General features: G+C 40.9%; 2 protein-coding genes and 1 long non-coding RNA gene across 15 annotated transcripts in view; 1 reads left to right on the top strand and 2 right to left on the bottom strand.

Moving 5' to 3' along the window:
- The window catches only part of USP34 (ubiquitin specific peptidase 34), a 140,726-nt gene extending 139,714 nt beyond the window's left edge, over window positions 1-1,012 (bottom strand). For all 8 annotated transcript variants that reach the window (XM_072857477.1, XM_072857483.1, XM_072857482.1 and 5 more), the window contains exon 1: window positions 855-1,012. In XM_072857477.1, the coding sequence (XP_072713578.1) occupies window positions 855-897 (43 nt within the window). In that variant the 5' untranslated portion in view covers window positions 898-1,012. The remainder of the gene's footprint in view (window positions 1-854) is intronic.
- LOC140649790 (uncharacterized) lies at window positions 441-10,911 on the top strand. The gene is made up of 2 exons (XR_012041760.1): window positions 441-673; window positions 3,253-10,911. It is a non-coding gene; the product is annotated as an uncharacterized lncRNA (long non-coding RNA).
- XPO1 (exportin 1) overlaps window positions 10,135-20,417 on the bottom strand; it is a 40,171-nt gene continuing 29,888 nt past the window's right edge. For all 6 annotated transcript variants that reach the window (XM_072857488.1, XM_072857486.1, XM_072857487.1 and 3 more), the window contains 12 exons: window positions 20,102-20,283; window positions 19,048-19,204; window positions 18,767-18,930; window positions 17,827-17,961; window positions 16,736-16,919; window positions 15,102-15,208; window positions 14,490-14,684; window positions 13,728-13,896; window positions 12,382-12,516; window positions 12,107-12,266; window positions 11,932-12,028; window positions 10,135-11,189 (listed from right to left, as the gene is read on the bottom strand). In XM_072857488.1, the coding sequence (XP_072713589.1) occupies window positions 11,043-11,189; window positions 11,932-12,028; window positions 12,107-12,266; window positions 12,382-12,516; window positions 13,728-13,896; window positions 14,490-14,684; window positions 15,102-15,208; window positions 16,736-16,919; window positions 17,827-17,961; window positions 18,767-18,930; window positions 19,048-19,204; window positions 20,102-20,283 (1,832 nt within the window). In that variant the 3' untranslated portion in view covers window positions 10,135-11,042. The remainder of the gene's footprint in view (window positions 11,190-11,931; window positions 12,029-12,106; window positions 12,267-12,381; window positions 12,517-13,727; window positions 13,897-14,489; window positions 14,685-15,101; window positions 15,209-16,735; window positions 16,920-17,826; window positions 17,962-18,766; window positions 18,931-19,047; window positions 19,205-20,101; window positions 20,284-20,417) is intronic.

Raw genomic sequence — 20,417 nt, 5'->3', positions numbered from 1 at the left:
TTTAGGTAACACCTGTAAAGAGGAAACTTCGGAAGGAAGCAAGAGACCACCCCTGAAGCGAAACACCCGGGAGCTCCTTCCCCCCCCGCCCCCCCCACGCCAGCCCGGCCCTCGCAAAGCCGAGCTAGGCTCCTTTAGGTGCCGGTTCCCTCACAGCCAAGCAGTCACTTCAGAAAAATAGATACCCGAAAACCACCTCCGCTGCGTCCCTTCTCCCCCCTCCCCGCCACACCACACCGCGGACAGGCGAGGGGGAGGGGGGAGGCAGGATCACTCAGGGCCGCCTTGTCTGCTGCTTAAAAGGGACCCAGCCCAGGCCCGGCCTCCAGCTGCTCAGCAGCCACCGGAGCAGCTCCCAGGCACCTCCTCAGCCGAGCGCGGAGCCAGCTAGGCCCCGCTGCGGCTTCCCGGGGATGCAGGGCGAGGAGCGGGCTCCTCACGCCAACAGCAGGGTCACGTCCCCGCCCGGCCCCACACGCAGACACCCAGGGGGCAGGCGGGAAAGGGGGAAAGGACGGGGGGGCTCTGCGGAAGGCCCGGCGGGGACAGCCCCTCGGCGCACCCTCCCCAGGCCGCAAGTCGCCCGGCTCCGGTACGGAGAGGAGGGAAGGGGGAAAGAAGCCGCAGAGCAGGGCAGGCTCTCCCTCTATGGCCACCCCGCAGAGAGAGAGAGGTAACCCCGCGCCCAGGAGGCCCGAGCCAGGCGGCGAGCAGGGAAAGGCAAGGGGGGGGGGGGTGAGGAAGGAGATGAAGCGGGGTTATAACCCAGCCCGTGTAGAGGAGGGTACGTGGGGTCCCGGCCCGGGGCGAGGAGTGTTGGGGGGAGGGTAGCGGGGGAGGGCGGCCGCACTTACTCTCATTTAACACCTCCAGCAGCTCGGCGCAGCTCTCACACATTGTTCATTAACAGCAGCAGCCGCCGCCGCCGCCTCCTCCCGACCATTGATTGATCCACTCGGTGCTGCTGATTGATGATTGATGGGGGCCGGGGCGGGGGTCAGTCGGGGGAGGGGAAGGAGGGGCGGGAAGGAATAGGAAGAGAAGGGGGGGGGGGAGAGGCAGGGGCCGGTCTGGGATCCGGGGGAGGGGGGGATGGGGCGGCTGATCAATGCAAATGAGCCTGTGGCGGCGGCGGTAGCGGCGGCGGCGGGGAGGAGAAGCCGAGTCACTCACTGGCTCCCAGTGACTCCACGCGCCGCCATTTTGCTGAGGGGGAAGGAGGAGGAGGGGACGGGAGCGAGGGGGGACAGGGCGCTCGGGCTCAGCTCGGCAGTTTCCGACCAGGCAGGAGGCGAAGGTGGCCGAGTCCCTCCTCCCTTTCCTTTCGCCCCGCCTTCCCACCCCGGGCCGAGCGGCGGGCTGGCGAGCGGGGAGGAGGAGGAAGGGGGCGGGCCGGCAGCCGGGGCCGGGAGGGTAAAATGGCGGCGGCGGCGGTTGCGGCTCCGCGCGCGCCCGGGGTAGGGCGGGAAGCGCGTTTCCCTGCCCTCTTCCCGCCTCCCGCGAGGGGGGGATCTCCTCCAATAACGCGCACACGCTGCTGTGACAGGGACAGAGGAGCGGCCTCTCCTGCTTAAAGCGAGCGGCCGCCGCCGGAGGACTCCCCCTGCCCGCCCCTCGGGTGCCCTGGAGCCGAGCTGCCGCCGCGCTCGCCTCTTCCCGCGTTGCCGGAGGATGTCTCCCGAGGCAGGGTCGGCCGGCCCTCCGCTGAGCGGGCCGTGGGTTTTGAGGGCTGCCCGGTTACTCCCGCCTCATTATTATTATTATAGCCGAGCTGGAGGCGTCCTCCTAGAGCGCGGCGGGAGGCGGCGGGCTGGCGCGGAGGCCCTTTGGGACCTCCGGCCTGAAGGGAGCGCTTAGCACACGGCGCCGAGCTCCGGCGGGCGCCTTACGGGCACGCTGCGTAGGAAGGAAGCTTCCTAGGGCTAGGCGGGTTTTCAGGTCTTTCGTGTTTTGGTAGTTAGTGGCGTTTTCCGCCGGCTGGGCGCGGGACGGAAGAGTCGTCGGCCATCTCCTTCCCGCCCAGCCCCGGCTGAGGGGAGGCGAAGGGACAGGCACGTGTGGGCACTTTCTATCCCGGCCTCTCGAAAATAGACGTCTGAAGTACTACGGTAGCGTTGTATGCAAATAATTATTTTCACCTCAGATGTGGCCGACTTCTCGACCCTGCTTTTTTCCCCCCTGGACAGTGATCTATTCTGTATAATACATGTCTAATGGCAAGTACAGCAAATACCGCATTTTCGTGAAACAAAGTCCATCTCTTAAAATAATTAAGATGTCTTAAACGAAAAACACCTCACATAAAGTTACATAATTCAGTTACATAAAACTACCACTTAACGCCGTCTTGGGCACATTTTGGACAAGATTTCAGACCCCTGGAAGCTAAAGGGCAGTTTTCCGTACAAGAACAACCCTTTTTTGCCATCTATTGATCTTGCACACTCACATGCTTCCTCTCCCAAGTAGATGGAATTGGAATATACATCACATGATAGATCTGTGCTGCTTTTCCTCCCCAAAGTAGGCACTTTTCTAGGATTGTGCAGTGGTTTTTACTTCTGTAGTACCACCTAGTGGTGAGTTCGTGTAGTATTCTGAATGCTTCTCGTTTACCGACTTGTACATAGGAGTAAGGAAACAAATCTATTAATAGCCACAATGCAGATACAATATAGTTCAGTAGAAAGTAAAATAAATCAAAATTGCCAAATTGGGGGGTGGGGGGTGGAAGAGAGCTGCTTTAAGTTTCTCAGTGACTGACTTAAATGGAAGAAATAAGTCTGATGTCATTGTGGAAATGCAGTTCTGTCTTTTTTTTATTTCCATAAGCATATTTACGCAGGCTGATAACAGCAGTGGTGGTTGTATACGTAACCCCCCCACTCAAGTGCACAGAATGCTCTCCTCCTAACAATCCTCAAGGCATCAGTGTGTTAAGCTAAGACAAAGAGAGAAGTTACTGTGATCCATTGACCTAACCTCAGGTACAATTACTACCACGGAAGTCAGGAACATACTGGAATGATCTTTCACCCAGACTGCTTGTCACTACTTGTTTTTGAAATGCTTTCCAAGTTAGGGTTATCAGCAAGAATAGCTATTCTTAAATAATCCCTGCCAAAATTTCCATTTACTAAATTAAACTAATGCAGAAAATGAACTTCTTTGAGAGTCTACATGAGACACAGATTCCTTGTTGTCTGTCATTTTAATTCACATCATATGTCAATGCAAGTATCTTTCCAACAGGGTTTCTGAGAATAAGAAAGGATACCAATACAAGAGACAAGAGGACTGTGAGTAAATAAACTAAAATCTTACCTGAAACTTTTTAGTGATCTTTGTTATATGTAACAATGATGTTTTAATTCCTGACAGTCATAGTCTTTTCTAAACAGTCTATTTTCTATTGATAGTGGTGGTTAGACTTCTGTTCTAACTAGTTAGTTATTAAACTAACCAGTTTAATAACTAAACCACCACACCAGTGTGGTAGTTTATTTATTAAAATGACACAGATGTACTGGACCCTGCAAGGCCTTTTTTGGTTGTATGATCTCTTCCAGGTAGCCTGAAAACTTGTATAATGGAAGAATAAAGAGCAGTCCAGAATATTACAATTATCACATTCTGCTCATGCCTGAATTAAGGTACTAGTCACCTTTTTCTACAGCACTGCTTTCAAAGCTTGAGATCCGTCAAAGGTGGATCACAGGCTTTTATGTTGTGTATATACATGTCATTTTTCACTTCATGTGCTGTCTTGCCTTCTGTGTGTCTGAGATTATTTCAATTATCTTTCTTTTGTATGTCACTTTTTTCAGAGCTTTCATGAGTTGTCTTTGCAATATGCCACATGCTGTTTTCTGAATCCTATCAGTCTTCATTTGCTGGAATACCCTTTACTTCTTAATATTATTAAAATTGAACTTACTGAAGTTGGAAGCCAGAGCTGTACAAAGAGAAACTTAGAAAGCATCTTAACTTTGTCACAGCAAAATAATATAAACCCTGCATCTCCAAGAAGTCATGCTTATTCCCTTCCTTAACTTTTAACATCATATTGCACAGGTATTCCCGCTAGCATGGAATGAATCAGTGGCTATAAGATATGAACGAGTTGTCCACATCTGGAAAAAGACCACTTTTTCTGACGGAAAGCGTAGTTTCACAGTCTGCATAATCTGATTTGAATTTGCACTTTTCTTTCCCCTCTTCCTTCCTTATACAGACCCTACAGTAAGTTCTATAACAGAACCAAAATTAACTGCCAAAACATCTTAGAAGATTGTTTTTCTGACAGATCAGCTCTTTGATCTGATTGCAGCACCACATAAACACCAGAGTCAGCACAAGGAAGGGGCCTTTTGAAGCGTGGTATCACATGCCAAGTTCAATGAATACAACACAAGAGTATGGGTGACCTTGAGTCACTCCTACTGTTGTGCAGACTGGAATATTGCCAGCCAAGTTTTTTACTGCACACAATTATTTTTTTTTTTAAATAGAGATGAAATTGCCTTCCCCCCCGCCAATTAAATGTGAGCTTCCAAACAGAAGACAACGGGAGCTATAAGTGGCCTGGTTACAGTCATCATCAGCCCCCAGCTCTTCCATGCATTGCTTTTTTTCTCTTGACCTTTATTCTCTCCTCATGTGCCATCCTTACAAGGTTATTAGATCCCCAGGAGGCCCACTTTCCTTCCCTTGACTACAGTGCTCCTCATCTGGAAATATTTGCTCTGGTAAACTGCCAGCAAAGTTATTCTAGAGGAGTAACTGAGATAAATGCAAGACCTGAGCAAAACTAAATTCTAAATCCAAACTTAGGACTGAATTAAGAGTTTGAGAACATACGTATTTTCCAAAATTAATGTCCCACTGTGTCCCAACACTGAACTAATACTGTAGTCCTATTTTTCTTTAAGGTAAAGATGGAGTCAACCATTCACCAAAAAAAAAAAACCAACCCCAAACAAACAAACCCCACAAAACCAAAACAAAATCAAAACCAATGACCCTGAGGTGGATTAGGGGTTGAGGTAGTAAGACTGGTCACTGCCCCTGTTCCTTCTTTGGGACACTTCAGCCTCTCCTCGCCTGCCTCATACTTTGTATTTTTAAGCCCTCATTTTCTACATGAACATATATAGTTGGTCATTTGACCTCAGAATAGTAATTGTGGAATGTGAAAGACTTAACTGAAACTTTTTTTTTACATCACTCATGTGGACTACTTTAGCCAGAGCTTTTTCTGACACGGGATGACTGAATTATCTTATGCTTGAACTTTCAGTTGCTGTGCTGTAGGTTCTCATCCCTGTAGCAGCGATAGCCAAATGGATTGCACATTTATTCCTCTGCTGCCATGATTTACAATGAAAGGTAAACTACCAGTTATTTCAGCAGATGCTAAGAGATGGGAGCTGTGGCAGTTGGAAAGCAAGTAAGTATTTCGGCTATACAGAGGATAGCGTTAAAAAGGTGAATTCCAGCCAGTCCAATTATATCGGTGACCCCTAGTCTGGAATGATGCTGGAAATGGTTGGAATCCATTGCTCAGGAAATCCTTCATTTCACTAGAGGAAGTAAGTCTCTGCCTGTAAGACGTAAAGTTACCAGCGAAACTTGGCTGAAGTGCAACAGAATCCGTTTAAATTTACACACTTTTCAGTTTCAGCACTTGACTTTCATTGCTCTATTAGCATCTTAAACTTTCTAACAAGGTTCATGTCTAACTAGACTTTGATATCACAGCACCCTATGAAGACCAATTCAATTAGTTTGACTTCCCCCCAATATTAAAGAACCCACTCAAAACAGTTCATAGCTGTATTAGGCCAAAAACATGTCATCTAAGACTAGATAATGCTCATTACACCACCAAGCTACGTTGAAGTTTGCTCCAAAATCAGCTAACTAGCTGCTCAGCATTTCAGTAAGAAAATAGTCTGCATTCTAATAAACATTACCAGCTATTGGGTGATGTAAGAATCACACTATACAGCCAGGTAAACAGGGCAAGCTCCAACTTGGTTGGAGTGGTTTCAGACTGCATCTTAGAGCCTGCTTCTTAAGTTGTAATCCTGGTTAGTAATTCAGTTGAAGTTATGTTGAGTATGTACCTCTGTACCCATAAAGGTCTGGTGGAGATTTCCACTGTACTAGTTTGAGATTCAGTGCTCCTCGTCTAACCACTCTTTTCCAGATGAGATAGCCTGAAGATTGATTATACCCTCGTTCTTGACCTCATTTTGGGATAGCATCCCTCACAGTGTTTCAATCTTCATTTTGATTTATTTCAGTCTATAAAGTACTTGTCAGCTGACTAGTCATCTCATCCCTTTGATTTGAAAGCAAGGCAACAGCTACGCTTCCGAGCATGAGCTACAGTGCCATCAGCAACTGAACCATCTTACCAGTTAAAGAGAAAGAGCACAGACAGCTTTTTTTGTACATTTGGACCTCTTTTGGACTTTTTACTGGTAAAGCATGTATTTACAATGTTCCTTTGGAGAACATTTTATGATTGCACAGTTCCAAGTTTCAAGTTAACCCTGAAAGCAAACTGCTCAGAGGTAAAGCTCTGGGGAGAGAGTTTGCCAGGTAATTGCAAAGCTTTGAGAAGTTCATAAAACCAGTTATGAAGGTTCATGCAAAAATGCTCAAGCCAGATCTAATGCTAAAGAGATGCCATAAGAGAAAACTGGTTATCAATATACCTGGCAGTGGTAATAAGCAGGCTGCAAGCGGCTCTTTGCAGCACACATACACACTTAACCTTGTTAGGTAGTCACATCAGAGAAAACAATTTTAACTCCCCTCTCCATCCTCCAACCTAAATTGGCCAATTCTTCCTGATAGTCTTTGCTGAAATTACAGAATCCATGAAAGACGACAGGCTTCTCAAGACTCAGAAAAAACTGAGACAGTATTTAAAGAGAGTGAAGATTTTAAAAGTGTTCACAATAAAAAAAACCAGGCCCCTTGACGTATTTTGATGGAGGACTTGGAAGAGACTACCCAATGTATTGCTTAGGAAAAAGTGGTGTTTAACTTTTAACTTACAAGGGGTAAATAAAAGTGAAAATGCGTCTTGTTTTCATCTTTGACTTCTGTCATTCTCATCCATACTCTTAACTTCCAAAACATTCCTCCTCAACCCCATCTTTCATTAGCACTATTTTCCTGTAGCCACTTACAGCACAAACAAGGTAATGAGAAACACATGTACTAAGACCAATAGCAGCACACAGGGCAGGTATGTATGTATGTATGTCATCAGTGATTTCATGTGCTTTAAGTAATTAAGGTGCATTGTATGTGAAATCTTACCTGAAAAATGAATCCCTCAACTGGAATGGCTAAGCCTTTTCCCAAGGGAACACTGTTGCCCATAATCAGCCTTGAACAATGAAGCAAGGATCTCCTAAATCTGAAAGTCTAAAAATAAATTCAGTCTCAAGAAATCAGGTGGAGGGCAGATGAAGGGAGAGGTATGGTCTTTTACTCATTTTTGGCACCAAAATGGTTTTTAAAGAAGTTATCTCCAACGTGTCAATTTTGCTCCATAACATTTGGAGACAAGCCTATTAAGGGGGGAGAAAGGGAAAAAGTCTAGACATATCTTCCAGAAAATACGAACAGTACCCCAGAAGTCTTGGATGAGTAACAATCGTTTATCCAATGATAAATGGACTACGGGACAGAGTCGCCCCTAGTCACAATACAGCACTAATGCAAGTTCCTCACTCTAGTCAGTCTCTCTACATTTTAATGCATTATTTTCAGCATCTTTTCCTTATCTTTTTTCCCATTAAGAAACCCAACAGCTGAAGTCTTATTGCCTTTCCAGTGCTAAAAACTATTAGAAGTAACCCTTAAAGCTTCCTTGAGAGATGAGCATTTCTAAAGCTTTTTTGCATAAATATTAGCTTTATTGGAAAATAGTTCACTTAACCAATCAGATTAAACACACACCAAATTATTCTAGTAAAAAAAAAAAAACCAAAACAAACTAACCTAAAATGCTTTGGAAAATAATCTGCTTCAGTTACAGTAGCAAACACATCATGGTAGCCTGAAACAAGTACTTGGGGGTGTCTTCATCAGCTAACAGGCAATCAATTCATGTAAACACAGAAAACACCCTGTAATATTTGTATTTATGAATGTACCTGGAGTACATAGAATTGGGTTGGTTTTTTTAAAAAGTCTGTATAGAAATATGCACAAAACATTGGTTTACATATAGTTACAAGTTACGTAGATGTTTATATGATGGTTCATGCTTTTTCTCCATATATTTTAATTTACAGAGTGTGCATTAGAACTAGAACTGTCTTAAGATGTACATTGTAATTATTTTGTCCACATTCAGGATAACTGCACTAGAAATATGCACACACACAAGTCAAATCTTTAATGGTATCCAGAACTCCGCATAAGCTGCATTTTTATAGCATCTGCAGAGATCAGTGAAAGGCACCGATTCTTACGACAACAAGTCAAGACCACAGTTAAGTTTTTAGATCTAAAAGGGAAGCAAAAACTATGATTAAAATTTTGTTACTAGGTAATCCAAAAGGTATCAAAATAATGAAACAACTCTTCTCTGAATCAACTTTAAAAATACATTTCAGATTTGTTGTTTGAGAGTTTAGGTCAGATTTAGTTCTTCAGTAAGCAACCAGACCATGAGCCTCAGACTAACTTGAATCTTAAATACAGAAAGTAGTAACATGCATAAAAGCATATGCGCATTTTTTTCTTCAAAACTATTTTCAATGCACTGCTAATGCCACTGCATGTCAGAACCAATTCAGTATTTAGTTCTGTGACTCATGGGATACGATCATTCCAACATCACGCTATCGGCGGTATTTATTTCCATTTTAATAATATTTTCTTACTTCTCTGCACAGCTTTTGATAATCTGTAGCTCTATAATGCTGCAAGACAGCCTGGTCACAAGCCATTTAATGTCCATTCCGGATGCGTCCTTCAACAGTACTTCAAGTATTTTACTTTAAACTGCCTATTAACGATGATGTCGCCTTCACAGAGCAGAACAGAAAGCTATACATCAACAGGACAGGAAGACAGGAAAAAGCTTAAATCATGAGCTTTAAGGAGAGAACGAAATGACGTTTGTAACTATCAAAATAATTCACAGTTTTGGTAGGCTGCATTCTAAGTCCTAGCCATAAAAGGTTTGAGGAACCTTCTCTCCAAAGATTAGCAGCGGCCAGCTCACAACATTTATATTGCCAAATGACCTTCAGGCAGAAGCAGCTATGCTTTTTTAGGGCCGGCTAAGTCTAACAAGTGGAGAGATGTTCACAAACAGAAAGGGGCCAATATTTAAGACTGGAAACATTCTGGCCACAGCCAAATTCTACAAGACACTGCTAACTCATGCACTTCTACTTCAAAAGGAATATACAGCACAAAGTTAACTACAGTATCCAAACTTACATAAAACACCTCCACGACTGTCTAACCTTGTTTTACAGCTCTGCACGGATGGCTAGACTTTGCATTATAGTAACAATCTTAAGATTAGAGACCAAATAAATGGAAAAAAACTCAGGGAGAGCTTAACATGAACTGTTAGAAAACAGAGACAAGACATTACAAAAATGGGGAAGCCAAGACTGTACACAACCTTAGTGTTCATACTGCTTTTCGTATCTGTACTTCATAAATCTGTGAAAATCATTTAACTACAAAACTTCAGGTAGAAAAATAACTGTAGATCTTGTCTACGTGTGTTATTAACATGTACTAGTATCAATTGTTTAGTCAAGATACAGTGCAATACCTCTTTGAAATAGATTGCAAAGAGTCCACAGAAGAGAGAGAAAGAGTACCTTAACTCCTGGCATTTTAGAGTAAGGTAGCATGGAATATTTATGCATGAAGGTAAGTCAGAACAGCTACTGTACTTCCAAATGGAACCCAACTTAGTTCAAGGTAACTTCAAGCACAGCCAAAGTCCTTGAGATGAGGCAAGCCAGAAGCAACAGTTACCTAGACCTCAAGGAACTCTTCCTACGCCTTCAGGATAGAAATCTTAAATATGATCACAGCATTGTCATCCAATAAAAGAATAAGCCGAAGAAAGAAAAATAAATGTAAACCAAGTTTATTTTGCTTTTAAGTAGTGTTCTTTTAAGCACTACAGCATGGTAAACAATGTAAATTAGTATAAGTCATCTCAAAAGCCAGAGGTTTTTTTTTTTATTTTATGAGTTGTTAAAAAGATGCAGCCTATTCTAACAGGATAAATATTTTAACCATTTCACTTCGAGTTAATGAAGGCTCACAAATGAGCAACACTCCTCATTGAGGAAAACAAAAAGCTGTTGTCGACAAAGCGACAGCACACACACAAAAACAAAAAGAACTGTGTAAAAATAACTAACTGTACTGTGTTCCCATACTCTTTAGAAGTTGCTTTACAATGGGATGATATGCACATGATCTTGCTGCAAACTTGCCATACAACTTGCAAATACATGTAGCCTAGCCTTACCACTCAGTCCAAAAAGCTGCTAACTGATCAAAACAAATGCAGCACTATAATCCTCTGCTTAACAATTAATTCAATCTGTTTTACTCATCACCTTTTCTCCTAGACTGCAGGACAGACTAGAAAAAAAATGATCCCGAATTAAAAATCAATACTCTTACAGGAATTTGTATTATTTTGCAATATAGTCTTTTACAAGTTATGTTTTGCCTATTTTCCCCTTAGCCACAAAATGGGCATGAAGTAATTACTTTGAAAATGCCTTAATTTTCAACTTCATGCAAATCTAAATAAAGATGACCAAACAAAAGCTTAAACAATGGAAGGATATTTCACAGAAAATTTCTTATACAAAAAAACACATAAGAAAAAGGGCCACTAGGTGACATTTTAATTTACAAATTGGCATCATTTTGGTCAACAAATATCCAAGTGCGGTTTTCTTCTATCACAACAAAGTAGCTGTACAGAAAGAAAACTGCAAAACTTGTTTTATTTTTTTTGTTTAATCGCACATCTCCTCGGGAATTTCATGTGGATTAAGGATGCCAGGTACAGACATCTGAAGTTTATGCTTCTCCTCTTGAGCCTGCCGAAGGGCTGTTTCTCTTTCCTCCAAGAATAAGTCTGATGTGTCTTCACCTGCAAATTCCTGTACAGTTCACATAAAATCATTAGTTTATTGTCAAATGCTTTCGGCAGAGCAATAAGCTTGCAAAATCCAGAGCGATATGGAAAACATCCTCCCTTCCCATTCCCTGCCAGACTATTTGCTTGCTTTGCTTTCTGTTCCTAAGGCCAGAATTGATAAAATGGAATGCAAAACATTTTAAGATTTTCACTGTGTCTTACAGAACAGGATGCTATAGTAACCCAACGTTTGGAGCGTATCACCATTACAGCAGTATCATTATGATTCTGAAATCTCAGACAACTGCAGTCTCAAAACTAATTAACAATCTCTTTCCTGCAATCTTCCTGAATTCTAGCATCTTTAGAAAAAATACAAGCATACCATTACTCTAGCAAGTTTCAAAACATGTCCCAGTGCCAAGCAGAATTGAAACAAAACCTGGTTAAAAATCAACTTGCTTTATTTCCCATTAGAGTAAGTTTTGCAGCCATCTTAGACATATGAATTGTACGCACAGCGTAAAGCACAAGTGATGACATTTAAGCCCAATTTATAAATTCAAAGCATACTGAAATACATTATAGGATACACCAGAGCCACGCAAGCCATTTGACCGACTTCTCGCTACATTTCAAACAGCTGCAAAGTAACTTGTATCTCCTAAACGAACACGGAATGAACACTGTCCAAGTACCTTCCAACAACATCATCCTGCTGAATAATCATTTGTCATTTCTTGAAAAAAGCACGCCAAACATACCTTGATTTGGACCAGGAAATCCCTTAGGTGCTCCTTGAAGGCAGGAATATCCTGGTTTAAACTGAAGAGTCCTGTTACAAACAGCTTAACCTGGGCACTAACAGTAAACACATCGGTTAGTATTTCATGATGGAAGAACCCACTTTAAAGTATTAAAGAATCACGGCACACTTACTCTTGCAGGTGAGGAAATGCAGATTTGAGAAGATTAGCAACATACTCCTGAATAAACATTTGGTTGTTCACTGGGTTTCCAGGGTTTAACGGAGTACTTATTTTTCCCTCTTCTACTAAGTTGAACATGTATGCAAGGATTGATGCATGCATTGTCAAACCTGAACAGATCAAAGTTATACGTATGCAGTTATTATTCAGAACAGGATATGCAACATTATTTTGATGTTCAAAACTATTGTTTTCAGCAACTGGCTCACATCTATGCATTCTTACCAGCAGTGTGTGAGGTGTCTGTTACAACTGAGAAAATGTGCTGAAGGATATCACAGAAATATGTCTGATAGAAACTCTGGGCAGCAGTCTCTTCTTGTGCAACGTTCTGTAGTAGAGTATAAAGTATTTGAAGTCCTGGAAAATATGCATTAAAAACTAAGTTGACCAACAGAACGATATTAAAACCTCTGTGCGTATTTTTGCCTTTTCCAAAGCAATACAAATATCCCCAGGAATTCTGACAGACACCGAAAAAGACAAGTATTACACGTGCCATTATTTTCTCAGGCATTTCTTCAAGTAGCCACTAGAGGGCTACAGCCCCATTTACAGGGCATGCCGATTTTATTTGCATTATTAGGTGACAGAAGCATAAAGAACCAATCACATCACTTTATTGGTACTAATGAAGGTGAGAAAAACCCTCTATCAAAACAAGTGCTTTCTAATTTAAGAAAGGGAAATGTTTTAATTTTTAGAATTACATGAAAACTTAAGTTTCTTTACTAGGTGAAATGCAACTGAAAAGTATCTTTTGTCCCCATCCCTTCCAAACAGTGACGCAAGACAACTGGCTAAACGCTAAATAGCTTCACAACAATTTTTTTTTTTTAAATCCAGTAATCAAGATAGTGCACTAAGCCCAAGATCTTAAAAAAAATAATGTTTTTAGAATATAAGACTTTTATATAGCCTCTTCTAGTCTCTCTTGATAACTGTCATTCTGGAGGGCTTTAATTACTCCAGTCTGTTAAATGAAGTGATACACTCAGCTGCTCCACGAAATTTCATCCTAAGTTTAAACAGCCTGCTGTTGTCTAAAGGAAGCGTAATCCACTGCCTTAACAATTAAGGCGTTTCTCTTTCCTTATGCCGTGGGCTTGCTCCCAGACCACGAGTTCAGCCCCCACCCCAATCACTCACTCTTCTGCTGGACTTTTCAGTAGTTACTGAGCAACTGTCTTACTGCGGTATTAAGTCAAGCACTGCAGGCAGCACTACAAAAGTAGAGCTGTAACACCAGTTTTAGCAGCCAGTGAGCTGTTGCATCAGTTCAGCCATTTCAGAAAAGCACCAACCCTCACATGGAAAAGCAAGCAAGCAGAAACTGTAACAGTGTTCTCTTACAGCTACAGGAGTCCAACAGCATCCAAGTATTTCAGCCCATTAACCTGGCTGACAACTTGAAGCTGAGACAGAATAATATTATTCTTGTGCAAATGCAGTACAGAATCACATGACTGGAATGCTAAGTTTGGCTAAAGAAAAAGATGCAAGAAAACAGCATTCTACCAGAAAATATCTGATATTGCAAACAAATCTGCATATTAAACACTTCCATTTACCTGTATCTGCAACATTTCTCATTGTATGTTTGAAAGCCCAAATAATAGAATCCAGAACAAGTTTGAACTGTGCAGGGGGAATGGCCAGGAATGCTGGGAAGCAATGAGAATTTACAGCCTGGAGTAGCAAGAAGAAGTTTGTTCTATGTTCAGGATATTCTTCAAAGTCCTAGAAGGAGGAAGGGGGAAAAAAAAAAAGTCAAGTTTCCTAAAGATCCATCATAAGATCTTCTGTTAAGCAGAGTGAGTCAACAGCTGACATAGAACAGCATTTAGATCCCAGGTTTAAATGCAAAGCAAAGGTTACATTTCTCAGTGAACTACTTTCCCCAATTTTCCCCACCAAAGCTTGGTAAGATAATCTTCTAGAGTTACACAACCGTGACAGGCTGAGCCACGTTTTGTCAGTACACAACCTTAATCGCTACTCAGTCCACAGACAGACAGATGGTCTTAACACTCGTTAAGCACCTATGTTACCACAGGGATACAGGTTTCTGGTTATACCCTATTGCAAAGTAGCACTAATTCAGCTGGTAGTGCTCAAGTATTATACAAATACATATTGCACGCTATAGCATAAGAACTGCATTAGCGAGGAAATAGTCAAAGTGACTGACCAGTACTTATATTCATGAATTCATATCTTTCACTTAGAGATGTACCAACAGCCAAGACTAGTACTCTTATAGAACCCCCCCCCTTTTTTTTTTGTTTTCAGTCACTAGGGAGATGCCTTATCCAGAGTTTAAATGTAAATACCTTGTTGATCATATTTAACGTGCACTCAAAAACAGCATCAAATATCTGAGGTATTTCAGCAGTAATGTGTCCACCCAGCTTGTTTACAATGATAGCCATAGTACTAAGTACTTCAGGTTCTCTAGCGGCTGGAACATTTCTCTGGTAGTCAATGAGAACTGCATCCAACAAGGGAGGAACAAAGTTTTCAGCTACCTAATTGAAAGAGTAAGCCACAGTTACAACCATGCAGTTATTGAACAAAGTCTCTAGCATACAGTTTATAGCAAACTTAGTTGTTTAGTTACAGGCAATACTTTTCCTAAGGAAGCTGAAATATGTCACCCTTCTATAAACTCCCCACCCTCCGTATCCATCCAGCAGGGCTTCCAGTAGGGTTCTCCTAAACCTCCTTGATTCCCTTTAAGATCACTCTCAGCTAACATTAACTGAAGTATCTCAAATATAGCGCAGGCTTACCTCTGTATGATCATACTGTCTCCTTTACATTTTACTTGCTCCTGAAGCAAGTTCCTGGGACCAACTGATTCAGTCAACAGCAGAACAAAAAACCCCCCCGAGTTCTTCCCAATTCTGTCTTACAAGTTAGTTGTATAAAATAAATCTACTTACCATCTGAGGATCATTGGACCTGCTCACCCAGCCAGAAATTAGTTTTAAAGTTTCCCTTTTTACAGTCCTCATACTTCTAATCAAGGGCTGCTTTGTTACCATTTCACCTGAAAAATTTTAAGTCTTCAGTCCATCGGGTAAGGTATAACAAAAAGATTAACTTAAATTGATACTTAAAACCAAGAATGCTTCATTTTTGTATCCAAACTACAAAGACCATTAAAGACTTCTTATACATACTGTGCAAATAAAAAAAACTGCCTCCCCCTTCTAGCTCCATAGGTCCAAGTTGCCATTTAGCATTACAAAACTGCTACCGACAGTACCCTACTTACAGAGTTCAAGAACAAAGCTGCAACTTACTTTTCAAGTAAGGGAAATCACATATATTCCCTTAACTACCTGGACTGAGCTTACATCTGGTTCTCATTAAGTGATGTGGGGAGAACAAGAAAGTTCCTAATTTCATCTAAGAGAAATAATCCTTCCACTTGTCTTTGTGTGTAAAGTCCACACTTATCCTTAAGCAGCCTTATCCTTCGTTCGGTTTCTTACCCCCAAATCATTGTAGTCTCATCAGCGAAACCTGATCTGATTAACCGCACAGCCATACAACCATTACAGTACATGTATGGGAACACCTGAAGAGCCCAGCCAGGAAAAGAAAGGTAGGATCGCTCGTGCTGGCATCAGAGCCATCTCTGACAAGATAGAGGCAGTTGTGAAAACAGACTCCGAGGCAACCTCAATCGCAGTAGATGCTGATCAAGTAGCATGCTAGGACTACAGTCCTGGCAACTGCTTCCTAAACTTCACTGTTTCTGACAAGGACAAATTCTGGCCGTTAGAGCTGCAAAATCAGAAGGTATTGATTTCTCGGCCAGTTTTATTCTGAACTCTGAGAAGCTACTTCAAGGTCAACCAGCTGCTCAGTTACCAAGTTTTATTTAACATTCACATTTCCAAATATCATCATCATCTGCACTGGCATAAAAACTGGTCATAACGCAGAATCCAGTAACTGACTCACTTAATCTTGTAATGAACTGTGATTGAAGTGTGACAGCACTTCAGCAGCACATTCTACTGAGGTACCACAGGCCCTAACTTACCTAGTAAAAATAGGTTAGGTAACTGGTAATTCCTCCTCAATGATTGCAAGCCTGGTTTATAATGACTTTCAGGCATCTTCACTACAGTTACACGTCTGTAATAAAGCTATTTAGCAGCACAGTATCATACCAAACCCCTGCCAACATCTTTTGAAAACACAAATTATTTTTAAAGATAGCTTTTTAATATTCAAAATTAGAGTAAGCTAAAGGAACACATCCTACAACTCTGTCTCAGCAAGATGCCTATTAATTCTAAGTAAGCATTTACGGAGTTTTGCATCTTTCCTAAACTTTCTCATTTATAGATATTTTTTCCTCCCTCTAAAATCAGAAGTTCTTTATTTGAATAAAACATCTGGGTAACAAAAAAAATACCTAAGCAAGCACTTTCAGTCATTCCCCACTTTCCCGAACAACAAAATGAACACAGTAAAAATCAGCCTACTTGGAAGGTACTTTGAAACCTGATGACATACACTGCTTAACCCCCACTTTCAGGAAGGACATGGAATTTCTTACCATTAGCCTGAATAGCTGCAGAAATATTTTCACTTAGGCACTTGTACACATTCAGCATATCTAAATAAATTCTTCCAAGCTGAATCACAAAGGGGTGGCCAACTGCTTTACACGCTCTTACATTGGTTTTCAGAATGCTACCAAGCTGCTTAACTGTTTCAGGATCCTTTAGAATATCAACATTCTGTTAAAAAAAAAAAAATAGAGTCCATGCTGTTTAGTGAATAAAACTGCCCTTTAGCTTTCAATGTAGAAGTGTAAATAATTTACCTTACACAGTGTTAAAGAAAACATCATCGAAATTTACAGACTTTATATATACTGCTGTTTACTTCATGGCATTTGCCACTACCTCAGAGAGTCAGGATAAAACTTCAGTTGATTTAATTCTGCTCTTCTGCAGAAGTATTTTTGCTAAAGTACAAGCATTACTCTAGCTGAAGAAAGAAAAAAAACTAAGGAGAAGGAATTAAGAAGGTGAAAACAGACAGAAGTGGTCCAAAGGAAAGGCAGTCTCTTCTTGTTTTAAGAGGGAAGTCAGTGAGAAAAGTAACTCAAGCTTGCTTAAGTTTCAGGATCTTAACTGGATTAACTCCCAATGGATTGATCTCTTGTGCAGTGCAAGACTGTTGTTGTTTAATGTGTGGACATAAAGTATTTTGAAAAGATGGAGAGAAAGGAAAGATAAAATTAAGGAATAAAGGCGTACTTAAGAGAATGATGGAAGAGAACAGAGGAAGAGTGAACAGTATTTTTAGCATTTTAACTTTTCTGTTATTCAGAAAGAAAACTCCCTTCTAAGCCATGTGAAAGGCAGCTTTGGACAAAAACTATTGAAACATATTCTGTACAGTAACAGAAAATTGTCCTTTAAATCAGATTAAAGCCAGTATTTATTTTGTCATTTAAGTCTCCTCTCAAAACACTTTTACTGTCATGTCAATCACTGCTTTAGCCATCATTTCATAAGGTCTACCACAGCTATGTACACTTAATGTCATGCCATGTGAAAAGTAAACCCTGGGTAAGAGAAACAGTTAGCAGGTTTTCTTTACCTGAACACAGAATACACTTAAATTTTATGAGCTTACTTTTGTTGCCTGTTGAATTATGCTGTCCCATACTTGATTAGGGAGCAACATGTATTTTTCTATCAGATGTTCTTGCACAGTCTGGTCTGTCTGTGCTCCAATCATGTATCCTACTGCTTCATAGAATGTATGCACCTGATCAGAACAACAAGTCAAACAGGAAGGTTAAAAAGGAGTAAGGAAAATTTTACGCTGTCCTGAACTAACATATAGCGAAAGCTCAAAATGCGTTTCACTGTCTGAATACCTTTTTCCCCACGTGACTCTACAAGATCCTTCTCTGCTCTTTCCTTACTTTCATCATGTATAAAACAAACCTCCATCCCCTTCCCTTACATATGCCACTATATACCTCCCAGAGTCTTTCTTCCTTTTGCCATCACATCCTAAAGTGAGGAAGCTCAGACGTACGCTGTTTAATTCTTAACTAAATATTACCAGGCATGTTTAAACTGTGGACTGGATTATATCACTCCTTTAAGTACCTTCTTCCAGATGCCCGATCCACTCTGCCCAAAGTTTCAGTACACGACTGCAACATCTCAGCATATATCGCACGTGCACACTACTCTCTCACTTCAAGAGCTGTGCCCTTGCTAGACATACACGCTTTTGAATTGTTCCCCTCCCCGCCTTCACAAATACAAGAGCTATAGGTATACTATTATAGTAAGATATTACTCTTTCCCAAAGCAGAACCACAAAGTTATACTCAGTATCTTATTTACTTGTTAAAACATTCCAGAAATCAAAATTCCAACTAAACACACCTTAATTCTCCTCCCAAGCATCCTAATTGAGATCTCAGTAATGCAACGTGATCATGCTGGCAAAACACTAAGGAACAGAATTCAAGCCTTGAAAATCAATACTACATTTCAATATGAAGGAACTTTTGGTTAGTCTTTAGGAATTATCCACAACGCTGAAGTAAACATACCTGTTGTGGCTGAAGGTCACAGATGATTGTATTTATATTGTTCAAGATTTCGTCAATAAACGGCATGACCTCTCCCACTTGAACCTGAACAAAATGTCGGCGGCATTTTTGTGCTATTTTTATGAAGGTATCACAAGCCATATCCTGGACGCCATCATGGGTTTCTAAATTAAATCAAGTCAGTTACTGCTTTGTATTTTTCCCCCCATACATGTCCATGCATGGGCATCAATTTTTTTTTTTTAAATAATTAAAACAGCAAGTGAAAAACAGATAATTACCATGCATAAATTCAAACAGCTTGTTGACTACTGTCTTCAAAAATTTCCAGTGAGCTCTCAAAAACCGTGGGTATTGACCTACTATATACATTATATTTGATGCAATAATGGCTTTATTGTCTTTTCCTCGCTTTTGTTCACAGAGTCCCAGGAGATCCTACAACATAACATACTTTCAGTTTCCTCTCCAAGTTTGTCCAGTTCAATTAAAAACACTACAAGTATAAAATCCTACAAGGAGCTATATTAAAGATAAAGGAAAGTGGTTGCCATAATCAAGTTCAAAACCCAAATAAAAAAAACAACCAACCAACAAAACCCAAAAAACCAAAAAACAAACCACCAAAAAAACCCACCCAAGTGGGTTAAGATTGGGGTGATGCAATTATTTAAATTTCAGCCAAACCAGGAACACCGTGTTTTCAACTATGGAATCTCCATTTTAAATATAACTAAAGATTTCTGCAGGGGGAACTTCAACAAGCCTCACAGTATTGAATACTGACCAAGCAGCTGATATCAATAAAAATATAGACTCCACATCAAATAGAAGAACTTAAAACTAAATATTCTGTATGCATTTGTATGACTTATTAAAGTAAGGTCCATTACTCTTGTAAAACGTTTTGTTCCTGCACTCCTCACCATGCACATATTTACCGAAAATTCAGTTTGATCAATAAATATATGGAAAACAGCAAAATAGCAGGGTGCTAGCTAGTTGAAAGTGTGGGTTATTTTGCCACTCTCCTTTATTTCATTAGCAATCCCTTTCCATCTCTTCTGCATCCCCAAAGAAAAACACTTCATCGTAAACTAAATTTTATCCCTGAAATTTTCACCATGAAAAGACTATTTGGATTAACACATTGTTCATGGCTAACAAATTTATCAGCCTTAAATTCAGGATGTAAGATTTCCTATTAATTTATTCTTATCAACTTCCTTGCTGTACAAGGTAGCTTACTAAGAACATACAGCAGCATTTTCGTAAACAGTTTCCTGAGCGTAAACTATGAAGTGTGACAAAGCTATTAGTTTTGCACCATGATACCTTAATTACTGTAACAAGGAATCTTTTTTCATCTTCTTCATGCATTGCTCCACTGATTGAGCCTATAGCCCAACACAGGGTATTCAAATTTTTCCATGACCATTCTGTTCCATTCACTTGATTGTGAAGTTTTTCAGTCATAATTCGTTCTGTGTCTGCATAATCCAGATGTGTAAGATAAACTGAAAGACATCAACATTGAACAGGCACATTTTAAAGCAACAACCTGGATCACAACTCCATAGGCAAAGCTAAATTTGTTTTAAGAAAAAGACAACTAAATTGTTAGGGAAGTGCAATGCTTCTTTCCTAAACT

Source organism: Ciconia boyciana, chromosome 3, assembly GCF_034638445.1.
Source record: "Ciconia boyciana chromosome 3, ASM3463844v1, whole genome shotgun sequence".
NCBI classification, from domain to species: Eukaryota; Metazoa; Chordata; class Aves; order Ciconiiformes; family Ciconiidae; genus Ciconia; species Ciconia boyciana.
Note: the sequence above shows the minus strand (reverse complement) of the source record. Positions and strands in the feature narration are given on the sequence as shown.